Source organism: Sugiyamaella lignohabitans, chromosome B (genome assembly GCF_001640025.1).
Source record: "Sugiyamaella lignohabitans strain CBS 10342 chromosome B, complete sequence".
NCBI lineage: Eukaryota > Fungi > Ascomycota > Dipodascomycetes > Dipodascales > Trichomonascaceae > Sugiyamaella > Sugiyamaella lignohabitans.
In genome coordinates, this window is record NC_031674.1 from 4,478,287 (window position 1) to 4,503,649 (window position 25,363).

Genomic DNA, 25,363 nt, shown 5'->3' on the forward strand with positions numbered 1-25,363 from the left:
ATGATTTACTACAATATCTTATTTGTATGCGATATTCATTGGTGACTCACAAATACGGATTTGGCCTTATACTTGAGATGACTATGAGAATATATTTGGCAGTTTCTTCAGGTTATTTTCAATAACATAGAAGTTACTGATATCATGATATCTATCTCTACACTCAAGAACTATTGATAGCTACTAAACCCCCAATTCCTCGGACATGATCAAATCCTAACCCCTATCAGTAGTAAGGAATAAGGGCGCGGCCATTCAAGGAAGAAGATCAGCAGCTTTGCATCAATCTCCACTAAGATAAAAGACAGCCTATCAGTATATCATAACCTGGTCCACAGTGCATATCAGATTTATCACAGATATCTATCCAGCTCTATCGATCCAGTAACCTCACATATAGAAAAAAAATTCAAGTGAAAATTGGATATGGCTACAAGGGATCCTATTACCTGTCACGTTTTGGATACGGTCAAGGGTCGTCCAGCTAAAGGGATCCCCTGTCAATTGTTTAAGCTGGATGATAGAACACTTGAGTTCAAATCAGTTTCAACGGCAGTTACTGATAGTGATGGAAGAATTGCGAAATGGGGTACACCGTTAGCTGAGATCACTGCGTCTACTGGGCGAGTTGTTGGAGGTTGTTATAAGATCCGGTTTGATACTTTAGCATACTTAACAGCCAGTACAGCTCATAGTGGATCCACTAAGAACGCATTTTTTCCATTTGTTGAAATCGTCTTTTTGGTAGACAACCCTGCCGATGGCCATTATCATATTCCTCTACTACTTAGTAATTACTCATATTCTACTTATCGTGGAAGCTGAGGTCGTACTCGAATCATCCAGAATAAACAGCATACCAACATCAATTGTAAGAACTAGAACCGAAACCAGCTGGTACAACTCAAGCAAAAATAATAAAAATAAAATAATAAAGTGGTTATAAATATATGCTCCAGAAGCCATATAAGCGCACCCTCAAGTACTCGGGCAAAGCTCGATACTTTGAGCGGAAGTTTGATCAATTGTGCGTGATAACACAACACACTTGAATTCTTTTTTAAAACAGGGTCCACCAAGCAATCATAGTTAAGATTGTGGTCGAGATTGCCATAGCAAAATTTACTTGATTATTGGACAGGATATCAAGACCGGAGAATGCTTTTACGTCACCCACCTTATTAAGAGAAGCCTCTTTGAAACGATATCCTCCTTCTACTTCGATAATCTTGCCTTCACGATTAACTAGAGACTTTTGAAAGAGTGCACCGAGCAAAGAATCAAGCAAGCTACCAAACAGACCAACCACTCCAGTGAAAAATATGAATTGAGCCCTATCCAAGACCGTCCACTCAGTTATGCCCAGGGAGGGGATTCCCATACCAGGGCTACCATTGTGAGGAATCAGCGAGACCGGTGAAAAGAAAGAAGCTATTCCGCCGACGAAGAAACCGCCAAATAGAGCAACTCTAAGACCCAACTCTGACACTCCACCATTGGTGCCTTTAGGACATGGCTTCAAGGTTGTGATAAGACGAGGTGTCGTCTTCGATAATATGCCTAGTTCAGACGACCAGGTATCAGCGGTTACTGCTGCATATTGGGCAACAATACCTACTTGAGTCACCTGCCAATATCTGGGATATTCTTGACGGTCAATTGCGAGCTGGATAATTATCAGAATCGAGGCAACAACCGAGTTTGCCAAGACCTGAATATGATTGCGAGTCTCATGAAATTCTGAGCCCTTATCATCAATGTGAACTGTCAACGAGCGTTTGACATCAGCCTTCACTTTCGTGAACACCGTTCCTGTAATAAAGAAGCCTATGAGCAAAGCCAGATTAACAGATGAATCGGTAGCGCTGTGAATAATTCCTGTAATCACAGCAATAACAATTCCTGCTGTTGTAAGAGATTTTCGGCGGTATGCCCGAACCATCAACCCCGCAATCAGGAGGGCACGAACGAGAATCCACCCCTTTGACATTTTCAGCTGATTCACATTCACATAGTAGAAAGACTCCACATGTTACGCCTCCACATTCTACGGGCCTAAACGGATCAACATTGCTGAAGTCACGTGCAATAGGTACCAATAGCCTCACACTGATCTAGACTGGTAGTATATTCATACCACTTTTACCGCAAAACAGGACTGCAAAAAACCAAACTGGTTGTACAATCGAGAATAATCTATATTTAACAATAACCCAAGTTCATTTTTTATTCCAAATCCAAAGCAATGCCTATGGTTATTTAGCCAAGTTGGCTCTAGCAGCTGCTCCAAATGGGACACTCACATTTCCATACCGCAACAAATAGCTTGAATGCAGAACATTTGGTAAATTTGCAAGTTATGACCAATAAGAAATGAATCCACTTCTAGCACGGAGTCACCAAGAAAGGAAGATCCTTAGATTAGATTATAAAGAAGGTAACGGCCAATTTCGAAGCTAACCTCATTAGCACGTACCGCTCTCCCTGCATGACAACAAAGCCTAGACTTATATACTTAGCGTCGGTAGACTAAGACTTGCTTCTGTACTGAGAATAAACTACGTAAAACTACAGCTGCAAATCCTGCAAGTTTGAAAGGAAAGTGAAAATAAAAAAAAATTGGATTAATCTCAGTGGACAAAGTATTGTGGACTGAGGTTCAATCTCCCCAGGTTTATCTCTGACATGATCGGCATTGTAGGTGTAGATCTGACTTGTTAATTCAGATTGACTTATGTATGTCAAGAAACAAGCTCATAAATGTGTAACAATCGTTAACGGTAATCTCGATCTACCTTTGATAGTCCGAGCGTGCATATATGCATGCACTCTTCCACTTTTAAAGTTTAATAATTCTTTGCTGCATAGACGAGAAAGATGCAGTTCCGGCACGTGAAAACAGAACAAAATACGGCTTTTGGCCCCCACTGGGAGCTAGATATCAATGATGAGAACGTCATTGAAAGGTATATACGGGCCACAGTATTTCAGCGGTGGTAATAAAGGCCAAAACAAGTTAAGGGGTTTCTTGATCTGGTTAATTGGAAGATCTCCTGTTTTGATATTATATTTGCTATTCATAACAGAGATTATTCGAAGTTTGAGTCAATAGCAGCGATGTCTAGACAAATGAATGACGCTAGGGGTCTCCGGGTGTCCCCAACCCGCCTTCTTCTATCGCTGCATTATCCATTGTCCTCAATGTTGTGCGATCACGGCATATGGGGTATTTTCTTCAGTAATATAGTTAAGTGATCTGAATTTATAACCAGTTAATCTAAGAAAAAAGTTACATCAAACAAAAAACCAGCTAATAGGTTAACGGATAAAAGAACGGCTCACGGAGTTCTAGCAGAGCCCAGCAGGATACCCGAATTCTATAATGTGCATATAATAAAGGCTGATTAAATAGGTATATAGAAATGAAAACCTGTAGCCTGCGTTGTTTTTTCTTCTGCCCCTTAAACCGAGCCTCTTGGAGGAGAGATCCAGAACTGAGAACGGCAGGTAAATTTTGAGCTTTGTATCAAAAATATCACTTACCATCAAAGTCTGCTTCCCGAAATATTTCTCAAAATAGGCAATTTAAACTCCCTTTATCGATGGTCAATCCACACCGCAAGATATAATCGGCACTAAGCTTTTCATGTTAACACGGTTAGAAGTCCTAATTCCTGCATATAATATGCAACGGGTACGCAGTAATGCGGTGGATTTATTGTTCTGCATGTCTATGCAACGGAGCACAAGGGCCGATCTATTCACTCAATCAAATAGATCAACAGGTATCGTCTCCGGATTCTAGATATGTCTTCCCTGGTTATGGCCAACTGAATCCCATTCCTATTGGTTTGAGCATTCTGATCCGCAACCTGTATTTTCTGATCGTCGTTGTAATGCAGCCATATGTTGAACTAATTAATAGTAGTGTCTTTTTTGAAGCAATTGGTAAGTTGGCCAATAGAATCCATTCGAGACTACTTGCCAAATGCAATGAATTTCGCTAAGAGCAGAATTTTAACGGAGGCATTACCAACGACACATTTCAAGGTAAATTGGGAGAGCAAAGGCTGATTCAAAGGATATTGAACAAGCTAATGGTGAGCCACACTCTAGGGGACTTAATGTGGTATGGTAATTCAAGCTGTATTCAACACAATTGCTTTAATCCCCTAGTTAAATTCTTCAACTTAACGAAAACGTGCGCACCCAATACTGGCTATGAGGTTAAATAAGGGGTTCTTGCAGTTCACCTCACCAGAGCACGATGATCCTCGCTGATTTTAGTAAGGAGCTAACTAACTCACTTTCTAGGAGTACGTCGAAGATGTATATGCCTAATTTGGGCAGTTTCGATTTAATATAAGCCCAGTTGTAGTGGCTGCTGTTGACTGAATGCCAATCTTTTCAGCGATCATAAACGGTTAGAACGATCGAACAATGTATATGTAAGACTAGCTCATTAATCATGCATATGCAATGCACCGACCTACATTAAAGGTTAAAAGTGCAGATCATCTGAACCGGGTCACTCCAGTTTGACTAGACAAGCGACAATGCAATATCAGTGGTAGGGTAGTCATTCCAAGTGGACTTTTTTGTATGACTATATCCTATTACGAACCTATTACGAATATATATGGGCCCAACTCGCTAAATGTCTATTTCTAAACTATTTCTCGACCCTCGCTTTACAAACTTCAAGTCGCTCGCTTTCAGGCTAAAATGGTTAAAGTATTCCATTTCAGCTCCTGGGCCCTTGCCGTGGCATTGGTCAAACAGGTAGATGCCCAGTGCAACGCTCCAACTGGGGCAGTCGAGTCACTGATCGAAGTTGTCAGCTCAATTTCTTCTGGAGCTTCTTCTGTAAGTGTTCAAGTAGGTTTATTCACTGATGACAGTGACCTTGAAGGTGCACTTAGCATTCAAAGCGGAGCTTCTACTTTACAAGATTATCTAAGTTCTGCTACCGGTGCAGCAAGTGCGATTGCTTCCCCGGCCACTTCATGTGATAGTGTGGCAGTTGCCAATGGGTTAAGTGACGCTACTGTACCAATTGTAGGGTTACTTCAAGAACTTGTAGCTAAATACCCTATATTTTCAAGTGGTCTTGTTGGATCAGTTGCCCCAGAACTTGTATCACAAGACATCTCAAGTCTACAAGGGTTGACTGTGGATTTGGAAGAGCAAGCATATAGCAAGTTTGATTGTGCCGCACTTCCAGATGTCGTCACCGATTTCGAAGATATCAACGACGCATTTGTATCTGCAGCAAGTCAATATAGTATTACATCTCTCGCACCAACGCCCACACCTCCTCCAAATGATGGTGCTTGCTCTTCGTCGGTAGCTTCGTCGTCGGCAGCCTCCTCATCAGCCGCTTCTTCTTCTGTCGCTTCGTCTTCTGCTGCTTCATCTTCAGCAGCTTCGTCGGCAGCCTCCTCATCTGCTGCTTCTTCTTCTGTCGCTTCGTCTTCTGCTGCTTCATCTTCAGCAGCTTCGTCGGCAGCCTCCTCATCTGCTGCTTCTTCTTCGGCCGCTTCGTCTTCAGCAGCGTCTTCTTCGGCCGCTTCGTCTTCTGCTGCTTCATCTTCAGCAGCTTCTTCTTCGGCCGCTTCGTCTTCTGCTGCTTCTTCTTCGGCCGCTTCGTCTTCAGCAGCGTCTTCTTCGGCCGCTTCGTCTTCTGCTGCTTCATCTTCAGCAGCTTCTTCTTCGGCCGCTTCGTCTTCTGCTGCTTCATCTTCAGCAGCTTCGTCCTCTGCCGCTTCGTCTTCTGCCGCTTCTTCATCAGCTGAATCCTCATCTGCAGCTTCTTCATCGGCAGCGTCTTCTTCGGCCGCTTCGTCTTCAGCAGCGTCTTCTTCAGCAGCTTCTTCTTCTGCCGCTTCTTCTTCGGCAGCCTCCTCATCTGCCGCGTCGTCTTCGGCCGCTTCGTCTTCGGCAGCTTCGTCTTCAGCAGCTTCGTCTTCAGCAGCTTCGTCTTCAGCAGCTTCGTCTTCAGCAGCTGCGTCTTCGGCAGCTTCATCTTCAGCAGCTTCGTCTTCGGCAGCTTCGTCCTCTGCCGCGTCGTCCTCTGCCGCTTCGTCTTCTGCCGCTTCTTCATCAGCTGAATCCTCATCTGCAGCTTCTTCATCGGCAGCCTCCTCATCTGTCGCATCGTCTTCGGCAGCTTCGTCTTCGGCCGCTTCGTCTTCGGCCGCTTCGTCTTCAGCTGCTTCGTCTTCGGCAGCTTCTTCATCGGCAGCCTCCTCATCTGCCGCTTCGTCTTCGGCAGCTTCGTCTTCGGCAGCTTCATCTTCAGCAGCTTCGTCTTCAGCAGCTTCGTCTTCGGCAGCTTCGTCTTCGGCAGCCTCGTCGTCGGAAGCCTCTTCTTCGGCCGCATCGTCTTCAGCAGCTTCGTCTTCTGCCGCTTCTTCATCAGCTGAGTCCTCATCTGCAGCTTCGTCTTCTGCCGCTTCTTCATCAGCTGAGTCCTCATCTGCAGCTTCATCGGCAGCTTCTTCATCTGCCGCTTCGTCTTCGGCTGCTTCGTCTTCAGCTGCTTCGTCTTCAGCTGCTTCTTCTGCCGCTTCGTCGTCAGCTGCTTCATCAGTCGCTTCGTCGTCAGCTGCTTCTTCAGCTGCTTCTTCAGCCGCTTCGTCGTCAGCTGCTTCATCAGTCGCTTCGTCGTCAGCTGCTTCTTCAGCTGCTTCTTCTGCCGCTTCGTCGTCAGCTGCTTCATCAGTAGCTTCGTCGTCAGCTGCTTCATCAGTCGCTTCGTCGTCAGCTGCTTCTTCAGCTGCTTCTTCAGCCGCTTCGTCGTCAGCTGCTTCATCAGTAGCTTCGTCGTCAGCTGCTTCTTCAGCTGCTTCTTCTGCTGCTTCTTCAGCTGCTTCTTCTGCCGCTTCGTCGTCTGCTGCTTCATCAGTCGCTTCGTCGTCAGTTGGTTCATCAGTCGCTTCGTCGTCTGCCGCGTCGTCATCTGCTGCTTCATCAGTCGCTTCATCATCTCCTGCTTCATCAGTCGCTTCGTCGTCTGCATCTTCTTCTGCCGCTTCATCTTCTGCCGCTTCATCTTCGGCAGCTTCATCCGTCGCTTCGTCGTCAGCAATTTCGTCTTCAGTAGCCTCGTCTTCTGCTGAGTCCTCTTCGGCACCTTCTTCTTCTGCTGTATCTTCTGCCGCTTCTTCTTCAGCTGCATCTTCATCTGCCGCTTCTTCTAGTGGTTCTTCAGCCGAGTCTTCAACAGCATCTTCTGCCGCTTCTTCTTCAGCAGCTTCTTCATCTGCCGCCTCATCAGCAGTTTCGTCTTCAGCTGTTTCTTCTGCCCCTTCGTCAGCTGCTTCGTCGTCCGCTGCTTCTTCCACCGCTTCATCAGTCGCTTCGTCGTCAGCTGCTTCTTCTGCCGTTTCGTCTTCAGCTACCTCATCAATTGCTTCGTCATCAGCTGCTTCATCAGCTGCTTCTTCTGCCGCTTCGTCGTCTGCTGTTTCATCAGTCGCCTCGTCTGCCGCTTCGTCATCAGCTGCTTCATCAGTAGCTTCGTCGTCAGCTGCTTCATCAGTCGCTTCGTCGTCAGCTGCTTCTTCAGCTGCTTCTTCTGCCGCTTCGTCGTCAGCTGCTTCATCAGTAGCTTCGTCGTCAGCTGCTTCATCAGTCGCTTCGTCGTCAGCTGCTTCTTCAGCTGCTTCTTCTGCCGCTTCGTCGTCAGCTGCTTCTTCAGCTGCTTCTTCTGCCGCTTCGTCGTCTGCTGCTTCATCAGTCGCTTCGTCGTCAGTTGGTTCATCAGTCGCTTCGTCGTCTGCCGCGTCGTCATCTGCTGCTTCATCAGTCGCTTCATCATCTGCTGCTTCATCAGTCGCTTCGTCGTCTGCAGCTTCTTCTGCCGCCTCATCAGTCGCTTCGTCTTCTGTTGCAGCTTCATCTGTTTCGTCATCAGAAGCTTCATCAGCAGCTTCATCAGCAGCTTCATCAGTTGCCTCTTCAGCTGGTTCTTCGGCAGCATCTTCAGCAATTTCTTCTGCTGCTTCATCCCCAACTTCTTCCTTAGTCTCCTCCGCAGCCCCTAGTTCGTTTAGATTATCCAGTGCTCCATTTGCGAACAGCAGTACAACTGGAACAACTTCATCTGCTCTCACTAGTAATGTCCTTTCTGCGACCACTTCTAGTCTTTCGTCTTCTGGAACGTTGGCTAGCGCCAATAGTGCTCTCACATCTGGAGAAAGTTCAGTTAGTGGGCCATCTTCTGTAGCCCAGCGTAGTGGCCCACAGCCCTCTAGTGGTACATCAACCTCTGGAGCTCCTTCTAGTGGTGTCCAGTCCAGCGGCGCTCCATCAAGTGGTGTCCAATCTAGCGGTGCTCCTTCTTCTGGATCTCCATCTAGTGGCGTCCAATCTAGCGGCGCACCAACTTCTGGAGCCCAGTCTAGTGGTGTTCTATCCAGCGGCGCACCAACTTCTGGAGCACCATCCAGTGGTGTTCCATCCAGCGGCGCACCAACTTCTGGAGCACCATCCAGTGGTGTTCAACCAAGTGGTTCTCCATCATCTGGAGCACCATCCAGTGGCGTTCAATCCAGCGGCGCACCAACTTCTGGAGCCCCGTCTAGTGGTGTTCAATCCAGCGCTGCACCAACTTCAGGAGCCCAGTCTAGTGGTGCACCAACTTCTGGAGCTCAGTCTAGTGGTGTTCAATCCAGCGGCGCACCAACTTCTGGAGCACCATCCAGTGGTGTTCAATCAAGTGGTTCTCCATCATCTGGAGCTCAATCTAGTGGTGTTCCATCCAGCGGCGCACCAACTTCTGGAGCACCATCCAGTGGTGTTCAATCAAGTGGTTCTCCATCATCTGGAGCACCATCCAGTGGCGTTCAATCCAGCGGCGCACCAACTTCTGGAGCCCCGTCTAGTGGTGTTCAATCCAGCGCTGCACCAACTTCAGGAGCCCAGTCTAGCGGTGCACCAACTTCTGGAGCTCAGTCTAGTGGTGTTCAATCCAGCGGCGCACCAACTTCTGGAGCACCATCCAGTGGTGTTCAATCAAGTGGTTCTCCATCATCTGGAGCTCAATCTAGTGGTGTTCCATCCAGCGGCGCACCAACTTCTGGAGCACCATCCAGTGGTGTTCAATCAAGTGGTTCTCCATCATCTGGAGCCCAATCCACTGGAGCTCAGTCCAGTGGCAGTCAATTATCAGGTTCGGCCTCTGCTGCTCAGTCCTCGGGTGCATCCTCTGGCCCAACAAGCGCTCCACTTTCTGGATCAGCTGTCGTTACTAGTGCACCAGCCTCCTCAGCTGCCTCCGCTAGTTCAACTGGAGTTGCTAGTGGTATTGCCAGTGATTTGGCTGCCATTGCATCAGCAGATGCCGCTTTGTTATCAGCCTTAGAGCAACTTCCAGCAAACCCCGGAAACGTGGCCATTGCTTTTGAGGGTCTTATCGGTTCTATTGAGCAGTTCATTGCTGACCTTGTTAACCTTGTCGCTTCGAGCTTGGTGAGAAGAGCAGATACCACTGCTGCAGGTCAAGCAGCTCTTCAAGCTGTTGAGTCTATTGTCAGCGCAATTAATGACTTCAGCCAATTCTACGGCGAAGAAGTTGCTTCAAATATTGCCGCCAGTACTGCTGCTGATGTTCAACAGCTTGTGGCTCTTGCTGAGCAAATCCTGACCCAAGCCAGTGTGGTTTGTCAAGATGGTGGTTTGAATGCTGCAATCTCTAATGTCAATTCAGTTTTCGGGCTTTCAATTGCACCATTTGCTGAACCATCTACTTGCAGTTCATCTAGTACTACAGGTTCAGCATCAGGCAGTTCAACAGGTGCCAGTGCTGGTGGCAGTACTGCAGCCAGTACTGCAGCCAGTGCCGGAGCCAGCGCTGGAGCCAGTGCTAGTGCCGGCAACTCAGGAACTACAACTCCTACCGCGAGCGTGTCTGGAACAGGCAAAGCCGGTGTTTCTGGCACAGTTTCTGGTGCCGGTGCTACTGGTTCCCTTACTACTTCACAAGGAATTCATCTAACCACGGTTACCAGTCTTACTACACTCACGGTACCATGTTCTACCTCAGCTGGGACTACATTTTACAGTACAATTACTGAAGAAGTCACTAAGACAATTCCTTGTGAGAAATGCACCGAAACAGCTGCTAAGGCAGTCTCTTATACAACAATTACAAGTCTCACCACTTTGACAGTTCCTTGTTCCACATCGGCAGGTACTGTGTTATACACTACAACTACTGAAAGTGTTACTATCACTGTTCCTTGTCCTTCCACAGAGACTGAACCCGCCCCTGGCTCGCCTGCTAAGTCCACTTCATCTCCAGGATCACCTGAAGGAGGCGCTGGTTCGCCCTCTTCGCCAAAGAGCCCTTCAAGTCCAGAGTCCCCAAGTTCCCCCAAGGCTCCTTCCTCTCCAGGATCTGGTACTTCGCCCGAATCTCCTGCTTCTTCTCCAGAATCTGGCTCTGCACCTAAATCACCTGCCGCTCCTGGGGCTGCCTCATCTCCAGAATCACCTGCTGCCCCTGAATCAGGATCATCTTCTGGCTCTACTTCACCTTCGACACCCGGTTCAGCTTCTTCTCCTGGATCCCCTGAGAGCCCAGAATCAGGTTCCCAACCAGCTTCTTCACCTGAATCGAACCCTGGATCTCCTGCTCCCGTTGCTGGATCGAGTCCTAGTTCTGCTGCTGGCGGATCTTCGCCTGCAGAAGCTCCGGAAGAGAATACTTCCAGTGGTTCATCGCTATCAAGATCTTCTAGCATGTTGGTCTTCTTGGTCATGGGTTTCGTGGTTCTTGTTTAATAAAGATCTGAAAGGAAATCTTTCTTCGCTTCTTTTTTATACAAACTTCAACTCTTTAATTCGTTTCTTTTCTTTCAATATTACGATTTATATTTTTATCTTATATTAACTTAATAAAAATAAAAAAAAAGACTATTAAATATTTAATTGTGAACCGATCGGTTGGTCACTACTGTTTACTGTTGATGTAAATGCAGGTTCGCAATAGTAAAACGCGTTTGATGGTGCGTCTCACCTGCAGTTGCAAATCAGTTGCCACCTCTAAATTTTGAGCCCGATGCAGTTAGCGGCACCTGTGTCTAGCTTGAAATTTAACCTCTGAATCAAAACTCCCAACGCGGAAGAGCACGGTTTTCCGAGCCGGCTTTTATCGGACCCCCTTTAAGTTATTAAGCACGTTAAAAATATTCATATATATAATTACATAAATATAACTAAGACTGGAGTTTTTGTTTTTGTCTCTAGGCGAACACAACAAATACGAGTTCTTTAGTTATTAGTTGACTCTTACGGAGGTACCTATATCTAATTAAGAGTACTATACTAATATTCTAATATCGTCTTTCTAAGGCTTATATAGGTTGGGTCGTAAAGGTTTATCTAAGGGGTACGCGATAGGCCATAATTCATTCGTTGGTTCATTCGTTGGTTCATTCGTATTCGGATCTTTGAAATTATCATTATTTAGACTAGGGTCAAAGCAAAGAGTTTTAGTTGAAGTTGGTGACTGTTAACACCAACGTTTACGATTTTGAAACCTGTGACCGAATTTAATTCATTCTGCTTAAGCAGTCCACGAAGTTAAAAAAAAAAAAGCGAACAGCATACAAGCAATATCCAGAATCCCGGAATTAATATTTACAAACTACAAAGATGCCACATGTTGACCCTTTTAAGGAGCCTTCACCCAAGGCTCAAATCCCTAGTCCGGTTGCATTAGATGAGCATCAGCAATCAAAATATAATGCTGTCTTGAAGCATTTCGTCGAATTGAAAGAATTACCTACTGGTGAGAAACACACTAGCACCACTGCTTTAATCAGCGATGCCGAGAAATCCTGGCTGACCAAAGAATGTTTTCTCCGTTACCTCCGGGCTACAAAATGGAATGTTGACCATTGTATTAAGAGAATTGAAGGTACTCTAGTTTGGAGACGCAGTTTCGGAGTTGACCCTGATTCTTCTCTCACTCCTGAATTGGTTGCTCCAGAAAATGAAACCGGTAAGGAGGTCATCTTGGGCTTTGATAACGATTCTAGACCGTGTTTATACTTGAAGCCTGGTCGTCAAAATACCAAGGCTTCTCACCGTCAAGTCCAACACCTGGTATTTATGCTTGAACGTGTTATTGATTTTATGCCCTCAGGACAGGATCAACTTGCGTTATTGATTGATTTCAAGCCAACCAAAGTGGGTATTAACTCTAAGCTACCATCAATTTCTACTGGCAGAGAAGTCCTCTCAATTCTGCAAGACCATTATCCTGAACGTCTTGGTAAGGCTTTGTTGACGAACATTCCCTGGCTTGGCTGGACTTTCCTCAAGATCATTCACCCATTTATCGATCCTCTTACTCGTGAGAAGCTTGTGTACCAGGAGCCATTCCCTAATTATGTCCCTATTGAGCAGCTTGATAGTGATTTTGGGGGTGACGTGAAATTCGATTATGTTCATGATGAATACTGGCCTGTCATGACGAAGATTGCCGCTGCTCGTCGTGCCAATTACATGAAAAACTTCAAACTACTTGGTTCAACTGTTGGTTTGAGTGAAGTTGATCTTCGTTCTGATAACAACTTCAGTGGGACCGGTACCTCTTCAACAACTGCTGTTTCTGTCCCCACTCGACCTGCGGCTACACAATCTTCATCTTCAGACAGCTCTGCTGCCTCTTCTATTGTCAATACAAAGACACCGACTATTGCTGAAAAATTAGAGTCATTACAAATTGCCGAAGAGCCGGCTACTACTAAAACTACTTCTTAATTAATTCATAACCTTAATACACTTGCATTCTTTTTCTGTTCTTCATGGGTACGCTACGGCCATAGATATTGCCGGAGGCATTCCCTATCTATATCACGTGATATAGGTTAAGGGTTAAGTTAGGTTCACCAAATTTCACTGATGCATGCGAGACTTGTAAATAATCTGTGAAAGGTACTCAGCTTCAAGAATCTTAAAAAGACTCTTACAACAGATCCTGCTGTGCCTCTGGCACTGTTTTTACCGATTACTTTATTTATTTTTACAATTCACCATGTCTGACAAAAATGATAATGCACGCTTCAAATAGTAAGTACTAGCCACAGACGAATATGTTACTACTGGCCAGTCTGCTATGTGATATAAGTGAACTAACAATTGCAGTGAGGCTATGTCAAATATAGTGACCTCCGTTGACAGACGATTTGTTCAGAGGGATGTTAGCACAGCTCGGGAGGCTGAGTCCTTGAAGGGCAAGATTAGTGTCGCGGACATGGGATCGAACATTGCTCGATCCCAGCCTCCTTCGTCATCGTTATCCAAGCAAGCAGTTGTTAATGACAGGCCACAAAAGAAATTGTCCAAAAGACCAACAAGATTTAATGACGATGATATTGAAGGAGATTTGACTTATGTTGCCAATACGCCTGTGGCAAGAGAAGTGTTAGATCTTATAATGAGCTGGGTACAGTCGTATTTAGAAGATGTCAGTCATGAAACTATCCGTAGTGCAGCTGATGCTATATTAGTTGCTGTGAAAGATCAGGCGCTCAAAGATTCGGAAAAGAAGAAAGAAGTGGAAGATATAGTTGGTCCTGTGACCAATGAGCATTTCAGTCAATTGGAGTCTCTATGCAGAAGAATGCCAGATATTGAGGAGAACGAATCACCTGGGAAAACTGGAGCTGATGACGAAATCGGTGTTGCTGTCACATTTGAAGGTGATGATGACGACGAGGGTATTGATGGTTTGACTGATGAAGAGGATGAAGAAGATATAGATGATGAGCCAAGTCTCCAAGCTCCTGTGGAGACCTCACAAACTCTTGAGAATGAGAGTGAAATTATTAAAGGTACGAGTACATCTGAAAACTCGAAGGAAGCCACACTCCCAGCACATGAATTGGACGCATATTGGCTTCAACGTAGATTGAGCCCTATATTTACAGATGCACATTTGTTACAGGAGAAAACAGCCCAGGTGTTCGAAATTCTTGCTTCTCCTATGTCCTTGGGGCAAGCGGAAAATGAGATAATGGAACTGTTCGATTTTGATCATTTCGACCTGGCCAAATTTCTATGCCTTAACCGTAGCAAAATTGTGTGGCTAACGAGATTTAACCGAGCTGAGACTGGAATTCAAAGGGATGCCATTTTGAGTGACATGGTTTCAGCTGGACTACAGGATATTGTAGATGAACTACGGGGAACTTCTCAGGAGAAGACTGGAATGGACGTGGATGCACCTGAAGAAGAGCCACAAGAAGCAGAGTTAGCAAGACGAGTCAAAACATCAAAGCTTACCCCCAACTTAGTCGACCTTGATTCTCTAATTTTTGATGAAGGAAGCCATCTTTATACAGGCGGCAAGATAACTCTTCCTGAAGGATCCTATAAGTCACCACCCACTAAGACATACGAGCAGTATAACATACCCGCACCTAAAAAGCATTACAACCCAAGTGAGATGTTCGTTCGTATCTCAGAGCTTCCTGAGTGGACCCACCCGGCTTTTGAAGGAACAGCATCTCTCAACACTATTCAAAGTCATGTTTTCCCAATGGCATTTGGGTCTGAGGAAAATTTACTTATTTGTGCACCTACTGGTGCTGGTAAAACCAATATTGCGTTATTGACGATTCTCAGAGCTATATCTCAGTATCGAAATGCAAGGAACAATCAGTTCGAGCTCGAAGCCTTCAAGATAGTATATATTGCGCCTTTGAAAGCTTTGGTCCAGGAGCAAGTTAGAGAATTCGGAAAAAAGTTGGCCCCTTTTGGAATTCAAGTAGCGGAATTAACCGGTGATAGAAACCTCACAAAGCAGCAGATGTCACAAACACAAGTTATTGTGACGACACCTGAAAAATGGGATGTCATCACTCGTAAGTCGTCTGACACTAGTTATGCAAATCTAGTCCGTCTTATCATTATTGACGAAATTCATCTCCTACATGATGAACGTGGTCCAGTGTTAGAGAGCATAGTGGCACGTACCATACGGCGTTCTGAGGCAACTGGTGAGTCTGTCCGTCTGGTCGGACTTTCCGCAACACTCCCAAATTATAAAGATGTTGCTCGTTTTATCCGTGTAGAGAAGGGGTTATTTTATTTCGATGCTTCCTACAGACCATGTCCATTAGAACAGAAATTTATTGGTATTACGGAAAAAAAGGCAATCAAGAGGTACCAAGCCATGAATGATGCCTGTTTCGACAAAGTCATGGAGTATGCAGGTAAACAGCAGGTAATCATTTTTGTACACTCGCGAAAAGAAACAGCTAAAACAGCCAAATTTCTTCGAGATAGGGCTTCTGAGGAGGGTGTGTTGAATAAGTTTTTGAAGAGCGATATTGCCTCACGAGAGATTCTACGGTCTGAGAGTGAATTGGTTTCAAATTCGGACTTGAAAGATTTACTGCCTACCGGGTTTGCTATTCATCATGCAGGATTGCGAAGAGCCGATAGATCTTCTGCCGAAGAACTTTTTGCAGCCGGCCAGGTTCAGGTTTTGGTATCTACTGCCACACTCGCATGGGGAGTAAATCTTCCTGCTCATACTGTAATTATCAAAGGAACCCAAGTTTACAATCCTCAAAGAGGTAGGTGGACTGAGCTCTCGCCTCAAGATGTTATACAAATGCTCGGTAGAGCTGGTCGTCCAAGATATGACAATTATGGAGAGGGTATTATCATCACCGCCCATACAGAGCTTAACTACTACATGTCGCTGTTAAATGCCAAATTACCTATCGAAAGTCAATTTATGTCGAAACTAGCTGATAATTTGAATGCCGAAATTGTATTAGGTAATGTCAGGACAAGAGATGATGCTGTTGAATGGTTGGGCTACAGTTATCTCTATGTGAGAATGTTAAAGTCCCCCTCAATATACAGGGTGGGTGAGAATTATTCAAACGATAAATTTCTGGTTAAAAAGAGGTTGGATCTGGTGCATTCGGCGTTGGTCGCCCTGAGTCAGAGCCGTCTTGTAAAATATGATGAAGAAAATGGTCGAATCCAGTCAAGTGAACTGGGAAGAATCGCCTCACATTTTTATATCTCGCATACTTCTATCGCAACTTACAACAACATGCTCACCCCATATCTGTCTCCTATTGAAATCTTCAGGATTTTTTCACTCTCCGAAGAGTTTAAAAATATTCCTGTCCGACAAGAGGAGAAACTAGAACTATCAAAATTGATTGAGATGGCTCCCATACCTGTAAAGGAAACAATCGAGGAGCCTGCGGCTAAAATCAATATTTTATTGCAAGCATACATTTGCCGATTGAAGCTGGATGGATTTGCATTGGCTGCCGATATGGTTTATGTTACACAATCGGCTGGACGGCTATTTAGAGCTATTTATGAGATCTGTTTAGGTAAAAGATGGGCTGGCTTAACAAGAACTACCCTTGATATCTGTAAAATGGTTGCTGAGAGAATGTGGCTTTCCAATACACCTTTGCGTCAGTTTCCCGACGCGCCTGCAGAAGTGATCCGCAAGATGGAAGCTTCACAGATGCCATGGAACAGATACTTTGACTTGACAGATCCAGCCGAGGTTGGACAAGCTATCCGTGTGGAAAGAGCTGGCTCGCAGGTATTCCGATTATTACAGCAATTCCCACGACTAGAATTAAATGCACAATTCCAACCGGTTACTCCCAGTTTACTACGAGTCGAGCTTGAAATCACACCTAAGTTCGAATGGAACAGAAATGTTCATGGTTCCAGTGAGTCGTTCATTATACTAGTGGAGGACTGTGATGGTGAGGTAATTTTATTTAGTGACACCTTTGTCTTGAAGGAGCAATACGCTACTGAAGAACACATTGTAGAGTTCACCGTTCCAATTTCTGATCCCATACCACCCAATTATTTCGTATCTGTGATTTCGGAAAAATGGTTACATAGCGAAGCCCGATTAGTGATGTCTTTTAAGGATTTGATTGTTCCGTCTAAATTTCCTGCACACACTCCTACATTTGACCTCGAGCCGATGCAGACTTCCGAACTAAATGATAAAGAGTATGAATCATTGTACCCATGGAAAACTTTCAACCGGATTCAGACACAAACATTTAATACATTGTATGGATCCGATAGTAATGTTTTTGTAGGGGCTGCACCAGGAAATGGAACGGGGGTATGTGCTGAGTTAGCCATCCTTAGATTGTGGAATGAATCTTCTGATGGGAAAGCTGTTTATGTGGCGCCATTTGAAGACCAGATTCAAAAGAAACTACTCGGCTGGAGATTTAGACTTTCATCGATTCACGGTGGCAAGGAGATCAACAAACTTACTGGCGAACTCTCCAACGATTTGAAGATTCTTGAACGGTCGTCTTTGGTGCTTGCTACTCCAACTCAGTGGGATGCAATTTCCCGTAAATGGCACAAACGTAGAAATGTTCAGAAAGTGAGACTGTTTATAGCAGATGATGTTCATATGATTGGCGGTTTGAATGGATCAGTATATGAGATAATTATCTCAAGAATGCGATATATGTCAGCTCAGCTTGAATCTGGCTTGAGACTTGTGGCTCTTGGAGTGTCGCTTGCTAATGGCAAAGATCTCGGAGAGTGGATAGGTGCTACTAGTCAAACCATATTTAATTTTTCACCGAAGGAACGAATGTATCCCTTGGAAATTCATTTACAATCACTGGGCATCCCTCACCACCCATCGTTGATGATAGCAATGGCAAGACCTACGTTTCAAGCTGTTACAACATTGGCCGACGGTAGACCCTCACTCATTTTTGTAAATGACTTGAAACAGTGTATTGATACAAGTATGGACTTGCAGAGATTGGCATTTGCCGACTGCGACAGCGCTGATATTTTCCGAAGAGTGCCGCTTGAAGAGTTGAGTAATGTATCCAAGATCGTTGATCAAGATCTAGCTGACAGTGTGGAACATGGTATTGGCTATTTATATCCAGCAATGTCTAGCAGAGATAGAGTTATTGTCGAAGACTTGTTTAACAGAAATCTGATTGGCATCCTCATCGCCACCAGAGAAACCTGCTGGACATCACCCAAGGCGCAGTTGGTGGTCGTTATGGGCACCCAGCTTTATGAAGGTCGGGAACATAGATATATTGATTATCCGATTAGTGAACTGCTCCAAATGATTGGAAGGGCTAGTGATCCATCGAACAGTAAAACTCTTATTCTCACCAATACCACTAAACGGGATTATTACAAAAAGTTCCTAAATGAAGCGTTACCTATCGAGAGTCATCTTAATCTCTATCTTCACGATGCTTTCATAGCAGAAATTAGCGAGCGGGTAATAACATCCCCAGAAGACGCTGTTGACTGGCTGACTTATAGTTACTTCTACCGAAGGCTGAAATTAAATCCTAGCTATTACGGCATTACGGATCAATCAGACAACGGTTTGAACGAGTATCTTTCCGAACTAGTGGAGACTACGTTACAGGATTTATCTGAGGCCCAATTGATTGAATACGATGAAGACCAGGAAGAATCGCCCATAACTGTTCTCAATGGAGCCTTCATTGCTGCATACTACAATATTTCATTTATTACCATGCAGACATTCTCTTTGTCCTTGGGTGCCAGATCAAAGCGTAGGAATATCCTGGAAATAATTAGCTCTGCTGCTGAGTTCGAGAATATTCCAATAAGGAACCATGAGGATTTAGCTTTGTCGCGTTTACATGAGAGGGTGCCCTATAAGTTATCAGAGCCAGCACCTGGAACAACTAGATTTAAGGCGTTTGTTCTTCTTCAGGCCCATATTTCACGACTAACTCTTCCGCCTGACTTGGTTTCGGATCAAAAGTTGATATTAGAAAAGACTTTACAACTTCTCTCTGCCTCTGTGGACGTGTTGTCTGGGAATGGCCATCTCAACGCGCTACAAGCGATGGATTTGTGTCAGATGGTGGTTCAGGCTACATGGGATAAGGACTCTCCACTGAAACAAATCCCATATTTCACTGATAGTATTATTGAGCGATGCAATTCCGAACAGTAAGTATTCACGAGTTAATAATTGTTCAATGGAACTTAACACTAACAATTTGAAGGGTGAAATCTGTCTATGATTTCATGATGATTGAGGAAGATGAGGTTAGAAATCGAATATTGCAGATTGACGAACAGGATCCAAGAATGAACAAAATTGCTGCATTTGTCAATAAATATCCAAGTATAGATATCTCCTACGAGCTTGATAAGGACCCTATAGTTTCAGGCGAGCCTTCCCAAGTCCAAGTTGTAGTTGAGAGAGAGGTGGACGAGGATGAGCTAGTAGACTTGTCAGTTGAGGCACAGTTCTATCCTTTTCCGAAGATTGAAAATTGTAAGTATTGTATTTGTTAACAAGCATGAAGACGACGAGAAGAAACTAACAATAAAAGGGTGGGTGGTAGTTGGAAGCAGGGAAGCAGGCCAAGTGTATGGTATTAAAAGAATTTCACTTTCCAAGCCATCACAAGCAACCAGTGTAGATTTTGTTATTCCTAAGGCAGGTGAACAGACGCTGAACATATGGTGTACGTGTGACTCCTACATTGATGTCGATAAAGAAGTTGAGTTCAAAGTAGACGTGGAAGAAAGTGAAAGCTCAGATCACGAGATGGAGGATGATGAATAATTATTTATTCTATAATAGCATAATAGTACAGGTAAATTATAACATTAAGGATCGGTCCCTAGTTTAAGTTATAAAGGCAGACGTGAAACAACTACTAATTGAGGAACCGTAATTGATATAGCGCGATTGCAGTCACAACGACAGCAGCATCTACTCGAGCAGGTTTCCCATGTACTTAGACTCGGTCTGGAATGAAGCTATAGGGTAGCAAAACAACTCTAACAGTCCAAGGCCTGAGTCTGCTATATCGGCATTTCGTTTAGTCAGAGACAAAAGCTACAAATTACGAATTATCTATTAAGTCTACAAATGATTATTATATTTTGATTACTGCTTCTTAACTCTATCCTTTCTCTTAGGAACACGAGCAAGCCAATAAAAGAAGAATGTCATGATGACGTTAAATGCAATAAATGAGAAAAAGATTCCGAAATTACGCCATCTTTGACCAAATTCAATATCAACAGAAGCTAAGTATGCATCTGTCGAGGCGATGGAACAGAATTGACAGCCGACAGTATCATTAGGGTTATTGATATAACCACCGGCAGCACTCTGATAGTCGGCTAAATAACTGCCACAAGTTTGACCCTGAGGAGCATCGACAAGAACATATTCATTTTCCGCGCACCTGACAGGAGATTTACCAATGCCAATAGCCAGCATTCCAGAGATCAAAAATTGCAGAGGGTTAACGTAATACTGATATATCCAGAAGTTGAGAGTGGATTTAGAAGACAAGACTCCTGAAAATATAAGGCACATAGTAAACAAAAGAGATCCGATATTGGCAGCAGTCTCGCCAAGGTCTACGCCAGCAATACACATTTGGCCCATAGTACTAATGTAAATGAAAAATCCAACGACATAAATGTACATACTTGCTCCTCTAGAATGAACAGCATCCGTATAAGCTGCATTCCTATAAAATCCAATTGGATAATACCAACAGAAAAAGGATATTGTACCAGCCAGGATTTGCCAGGGGACTTCAGCAGTGACTTGCGCAGCAACAAATGCCTTCCAGCTGAAAATTTTGGCAGGCCTCTCTCGAGCTTCGTATAGGTCTCTTTGCTTTACCCAGAAAGGAATCATCTGTTGGATACCACTATTGAAAATCATCAAAAACATGAAACATGAGAACATGAGATTCTGCATACCCTGAAGGGTATTGCCAGCCTTGAAGAAAGAAAAACCATTGAAAAGTGCAGAAAAGATAGCGAGACCCAACTTGGACCAAATATAAGAAGGAGTTCTCCAGTATTGTTCCAAAACTCTCTTTGTAACAACCCTATACTGTAACCACAGGCCAGAAGCAAATTCACCAGTATGTTGAGATGGAAGAGACATGGCATTTTCTTGGACACCAAAATCAGATTTCATTCTCTCAATCTCCTCACGAATCGCAGCGCGTTCTGGTGAAGCGTTCCAAATCTCAGAATAATCGGCATTGGCAACCGAGCCAGGAGCGGCTCCAATAACGTGCAACATCCATTCGGCGGGGTTAGCCTCAGGAGGACAAGGGTCTGCACCATTCCTTTCAAAGTATCCTGTCAAAGTTTTCGAGTTCTCACCAATCTCACCAAAGTAAACAGTCTTACCTCCTCTAGCCAGGAATAACAGACGGTCAAATTCCTGTAGAAGCATGGCTGAAGGCTGGTGGATAGTACAGAGAATAGCCTGACCAGCATTTGAGAGTTTCTTCATCAATTGACAGACCGACCAAGCCGTTTGAGAATCAAGACCAGAAGTAGGTTCATCCAAGAACAAGAGGAGCTTGGGTTTAGCAGCCAATTCAACACCGATAGTAAGTCGCTTTCGTTGTTCGACATTAAGACCCTCACCTGGTACACCAACAACGGCATCAGCATAGTCTTCCATTTCGAGGATCTTCAGTACAACATCAACGTAGGCGATCTTCTCTTCACGAGGGACTTCTTTTGGTTGACGAAGAATAGCACTAAACTCAAGAGCTTCTCTGACGGTAGCTGTTTCAAGATGAAGATCTTGTTGTTGTGCGTAACCAGTTGATCTTTGGAATGATTCATCACGAGGGTTGCCATTGACAAACATCTCACCAGTTACGACACCCATTGTAACACGGTTTGCCAAAGTATCTAGGAGGGTCGTCTTACCAGCACCAGAGGCACCCATCAATGCAGTCAAGGTACCAGGCTTGACCCAACCATCAACATGGTCCAAAATACGACGCTCCTTACCTTTGATTTTAATATCATAGCAAACATCTTTCCAATAGAAAATATCATTACTTGTTTCAACCGCAGCATTGATGGCACTATTATTTGACGAAGCTGCGCTCTCTTCACCTTCAGTAAGAAAAGATTCTTTGGCTACTGCTGACCTTCCAGATTCCTCATCAGATGATTGCGCAATTCTGACTTTGCGTTCCTTTTTCAGTTTTTTCAAAGTAGAGCGTTGGAATACCAAAAGTTCACCCTTGGATCGCATTCCTGGATTAACCCAAACACCTAATAGGTAGGTGAAAAGGAAGAACGCTGAAAAAGCAAGCACAATGCCAAAGTTACGCCACAAGTGGCTTCTGAAGTATTTAAAAGATGTTTCAATGTAAGCGTCACCATTAATAAACTTCTCGCCAGGAACTGAACCAGCACCTGAGCACACGAATCCTTTGGGTTCAAGGTCGGTATAAGTGGGACCAGTGGGGACAAATACATCACACGTATAGTTCTTACCAGAAAACTCGTTTGCCATAAGGGCCTCAAATCCGTAACCAACTGGATTGATGTAGTTAAGCCATCTGGCCCAACCGTGCATATAGTCAGTAGGAATGACAAAACCAGTGTAAATAACTAAAGCCATCAGAAGGATTGTTGCTGGAATCATGGCCTCTTGAAGAGAGGTTGATAAAGAACCAACAGTTCGAAACAAGTGAGACATGGAAATAGTAGTAGAAAAACCGACAACCAAGAAAGTAAAGAAATGACCAGGAGTTCTTCTCAAATTAGACATGAAATAAATAACAAGGTTAAATGCAATAGCGACTAAAACCTTGGAAGGGAACTCGGTTAGGATGGATGCCAAAGCATCAGCAGCAGGGTGATATAGAGCAAATTGCTTATGCTTTTCAACGATAGGTCTTGCTTCAAAAAGAGAAAAGATTTCTAAAAAGGAAGCAAAGGCATTAAAGAGAATAGCAAAGAATAGTAAAGAAGAACGACGGTAAAATGAAGAGGTATCAGAAGGTAGATTATAAAACATTGAAGACATGATCAGTCCCATAGACGTGTTACCAAAAATAGTCGTAAATTGCATTGAGAAGTCGCCCATAATTCTTTCATATCCCCTACCAATCAAATATTTGATCTGGTCGCCAAAGCTGACGGTATAAGGAGAGCGGTGGGGCAAACGCTTAGCCTGAGAAGCAGTGTGTGACTCTTTAAAAGCTTCATAGTTTTCACCATGCTCGGGATTTTCTCGAATATACTCATCAATCTCATTGCGGAGCTCAGCATACAGATTAGAAGCTCTCCAGCGAGCACCGAACTCAGCAGGTGTTCTGGGAACCTTGTTTTCAAAACCGGGTCTTACAATTCTCTCAGATGGAGAAGTCAAAGAGGTCAGGAAATCAGGAGTGGGTTGACGGGGTTTACTATCAAAACCCATGTCATAAAAGAATTGCTTAGCATGCTCTCTCTTGCCAAAGAAAATCTGATGACCCTCATATAAAAGAATGACCTTGTCGAACAAGTCGTACATTTCCTCCGAACTCTGGTACACAGCTACTAAAGACGTGTTTTTGAAGATAGTGGCACTGGTCTTTAAAGAACGAATAAACTCCAAGGCAGTGGCGGAATCCAAACCACGAGTGGAATTATCCCAACATTGCAATGGAGCACCAGAGAGAGCAACTTCGGCGATAGAAACACGTTTTCTCTCACCTCCGGAGACACCACGCACAAGATCGCTACCAACCTTTGTATCAACAGTATGCGAAAGACCGAATGTAGCCATAACCATATCCCTCATGTGAGTAGCATGGTCAAGTCTAGACACACCTGGGATTCTATTGTGAGGAGTTCTCATTTTAGCAGCAAACAATAAGGTCTGACCGACGGTAAGATGAGGAAAGTGAGTTTCCGATTCGGCTGAATAAATAACATCACCTCTAAAATTAGTCTTGATATCTTGTGGAGAAATACCGTTGTAGTTAATAATAGAAGTGTCGTCGATATGAAAGCCATACGTTTGTTGAGCTACGGTCTTTAAGAAAGTAGAACAACCAGCACCTGGACGACCGAGAACCACCACCATTTCGCTAGGCAAAACAAGACCGTCCATAGATTGGAGAATGTCTACATGGACACGGTTCCTAAAACCAGTGGCGGCATTATACACAAAAGTACCAGCCTTCAAAAATGTGTTGTAAACGGTAGCCTGGAAATCGGCATCGGTACCGTAGCCATATGCATGAAGGTCTTTATAGGCAAAACCCAGTTCACGTTGCTTGTATCTGTCCGGGTCTGATTGGAAGATTTGATACATGTTCTTAGCCCATGCAACAGAATTGAAGTGGTCCGAATTGGGATCCAATTCAGAATCCTCAGCACCAGCATCAAATGGATTAACTGGGCCATTTGGGAAGCTATTCGACTCGGAAGGAACTTTCTTAGAGTAAGTTCTGACAAGATCCAGAACTTCTTCCTTATGATGAGATTGACGAGTCAATTGCCTAGCGAGCTCTTGAATATGACCACTTTCAAGACGCCCGTCATAGGCATTAGGATTTTTTTCCGAAAACTCGGACATTGTGGATTATTCTCCTAATATTATCACCTGACGAAGTTAGAATACGGTAATCAGCAAATTTCATCACAAATAAGATGGCTCCTCGATGCATGAACAGAATGCACCCACTGCAGACGTTTAATTTTTTTTAAACATACCGTTATTAATTACCAGTATCAAATGAACAAACTAGGTTCAACTTATTCCACTGATAAAAAAACAGTGTAGAGGAGATCAAAGCTCAGTCGAGACCAAACAACCTGAAAAGATAAAACCAAAAAAGCAAGAACAATTTCTTGGGACTGGAAACTGTTAGGACAACTCTTCTCTTCTCAGTGTCTCAATAATATCTATTGAGATAAAACAACTTCGCTGCTACAAACGAATGACTTACAATGGATACCAGCAATTCAGATCAGATTGATGTTAACCTTGAACCCTACTATAACATGTTGACACCATCTTCTTTATATATCTCTGGTGCAGCCAAGGCCAGTGACCCATTTTGTGTCGAGCATAGGTTGATCCCGGAACCGTTTATAGACCCGAAAGCACAAAAATGCAAGGACCCTGGATATCTCCGGTAAGGTTGTGCAAGAAAATGCTTAACCCGACAGCTTTGACGACGATTACGCCTGAGGACTGGACTCGAGAAGGTGTGCAGGAATCACGGATCCTTAGTGGATTCCGTTCCGAACATGCAAGATAGACTCAGTCGCCCCTTTTATTGTCCCGTTTAGGGCGTTAGCCGGATTTAAGCCGTACATACGCACCGGAGTTAAACCGCTTGGCGCATTCGGGAACACAAAACTGCCCGTTCCGGCTGTAGCCACCCAACTTTATCACCAGCACCCTAACAAATTGTAACGCGCATATGATAAATTAATCTACTCTACACCGGACCGTTTGAAATACCCGGGCTCGAAGTATATTCCGGTCCCTTGATGTTGTGATCTCAGACAAAAC

At 44.2% G+C, this 25,363-nt stretch overlaps 7 protein-coding genes across 7 annotated transcripts; 3 read left to right on the forward strand and 4 right to left on the reverse strand.

Annotated features, from left to right (window-relative positions):
• Positions 1-426: 426 nt before the first annotated feature.
• Positions 427-825, forward strand: AWJ20_3538 (uncharacterized protein; the record flags this gene model as incomplete). The annotated part of the gene is made up of 1 exon (XM_018880563.1): positions 427-825. The coding sequence occupies one exon, from the start codon at positions 427-429 to the stop codon at positions 823-825; it is 399 nt and encodes a 132-aa protein (XP_018738371.1).
• Positions 826-1,060: 235 nt separating this feature from the next.
• AWJ20_3539 (uncharacterized protein) lies at positions 1,061-1,942 on the reverse strand (the record flags this gene model as incomplete). The annotated part of the gene is made up of 1 exon (XM_018880564.1): positions 1,061-1,942. One exon carries the CDS (start codon positions 1,940-1,942, stop codon positions 1,061-1,063), a length of 882 nt encoding a protein of 293 aa, XP_018738372.1.
• A 3,334-nt stretch (positions 1,943-5,276) lies between these two features.
• Positions 5,277-9,401, reverse strand: AWJ20_3540 (uncharacterized protein; the record flags this gene model as incomplete). Its single annotated transcript, XM_018880566.1, has 2 exons — positions 5,277-8,482; positions 9,263-9,401. 2 exons carry the CDS (start codon positions 9,399-9,401, stop codon positions 5,277-5,279), a joined length of 3,345 nt encoding a protein of 1,114 aa, XP_018738373.1.
• Positions 9,402-10,139: 738 nt separating this feature from the next.
• On the reverse strand, positions 10,140-10,766 carry AWJ20_3541 (collagen-like protein; the record flags this gene model as incomplete). Its single annotated transcript, XM_018880567.1, has 1 exon — positions 10,140-10,766. One exon carries the CDS (start codon positions 10,764-10,766, stop codon positions 10,140-10,142), a length of 627 nt encoding a protein of 208 aa, XP_018738374.1.
• Positions 10,767-11,661: 895 nt separating this feature from the next.
• PDR16 (Pdr16p) lies at positions 11,662-12,774 on the forward strand (the record flags this gene model as incomplete). Its single annotated transcript, XM_018880568.1, has 1 exon — positions 11,662-12,774. One exon carries the CDS (start codon positions 11,662-11,664, stop codon positions 12,772-12,774), a length of 1,113 nt encoding a protein of 370 aa, XP_018738375.1.
• Positions 12,775-13,165: 391 nt separating this feature from the next.
• On the forward strand, positions 13,166-19,009 carry BRR2 (Brr2p; the record flags this gene model as incomplete). The annotated part of the gene is made up of 1 exon (XM_018880569.1): positions 13,166-19,009. One exon carries the CDS (start codon positions 13,166-13,168, stop codon positions 19,007-19,009), a length of 5,844 nt encoding a protein of 1,947 aa, XP_018738376.1.
• Positions 19,010-19,957: 948 nt separating this feature from the next.
• Positions 19,958-24,418, reverse strand: PDR5 (ATP-binding cassette multidrug transporter PDR5; the record flags this gene model as incomplete). The annotated part of the gene is made up of 1 exon (XM_018880570.1): positions 19,958-24,418. One exon carries the CDS (start codon positions 24,416-24,418, stop codon positions 19,958-19,960), a length of 4,461 nt encoding a protein of 1,486 aa, XP_018738377.1.
• Positions 24,419-25,363: the final 945 nt, after the last annotated feature.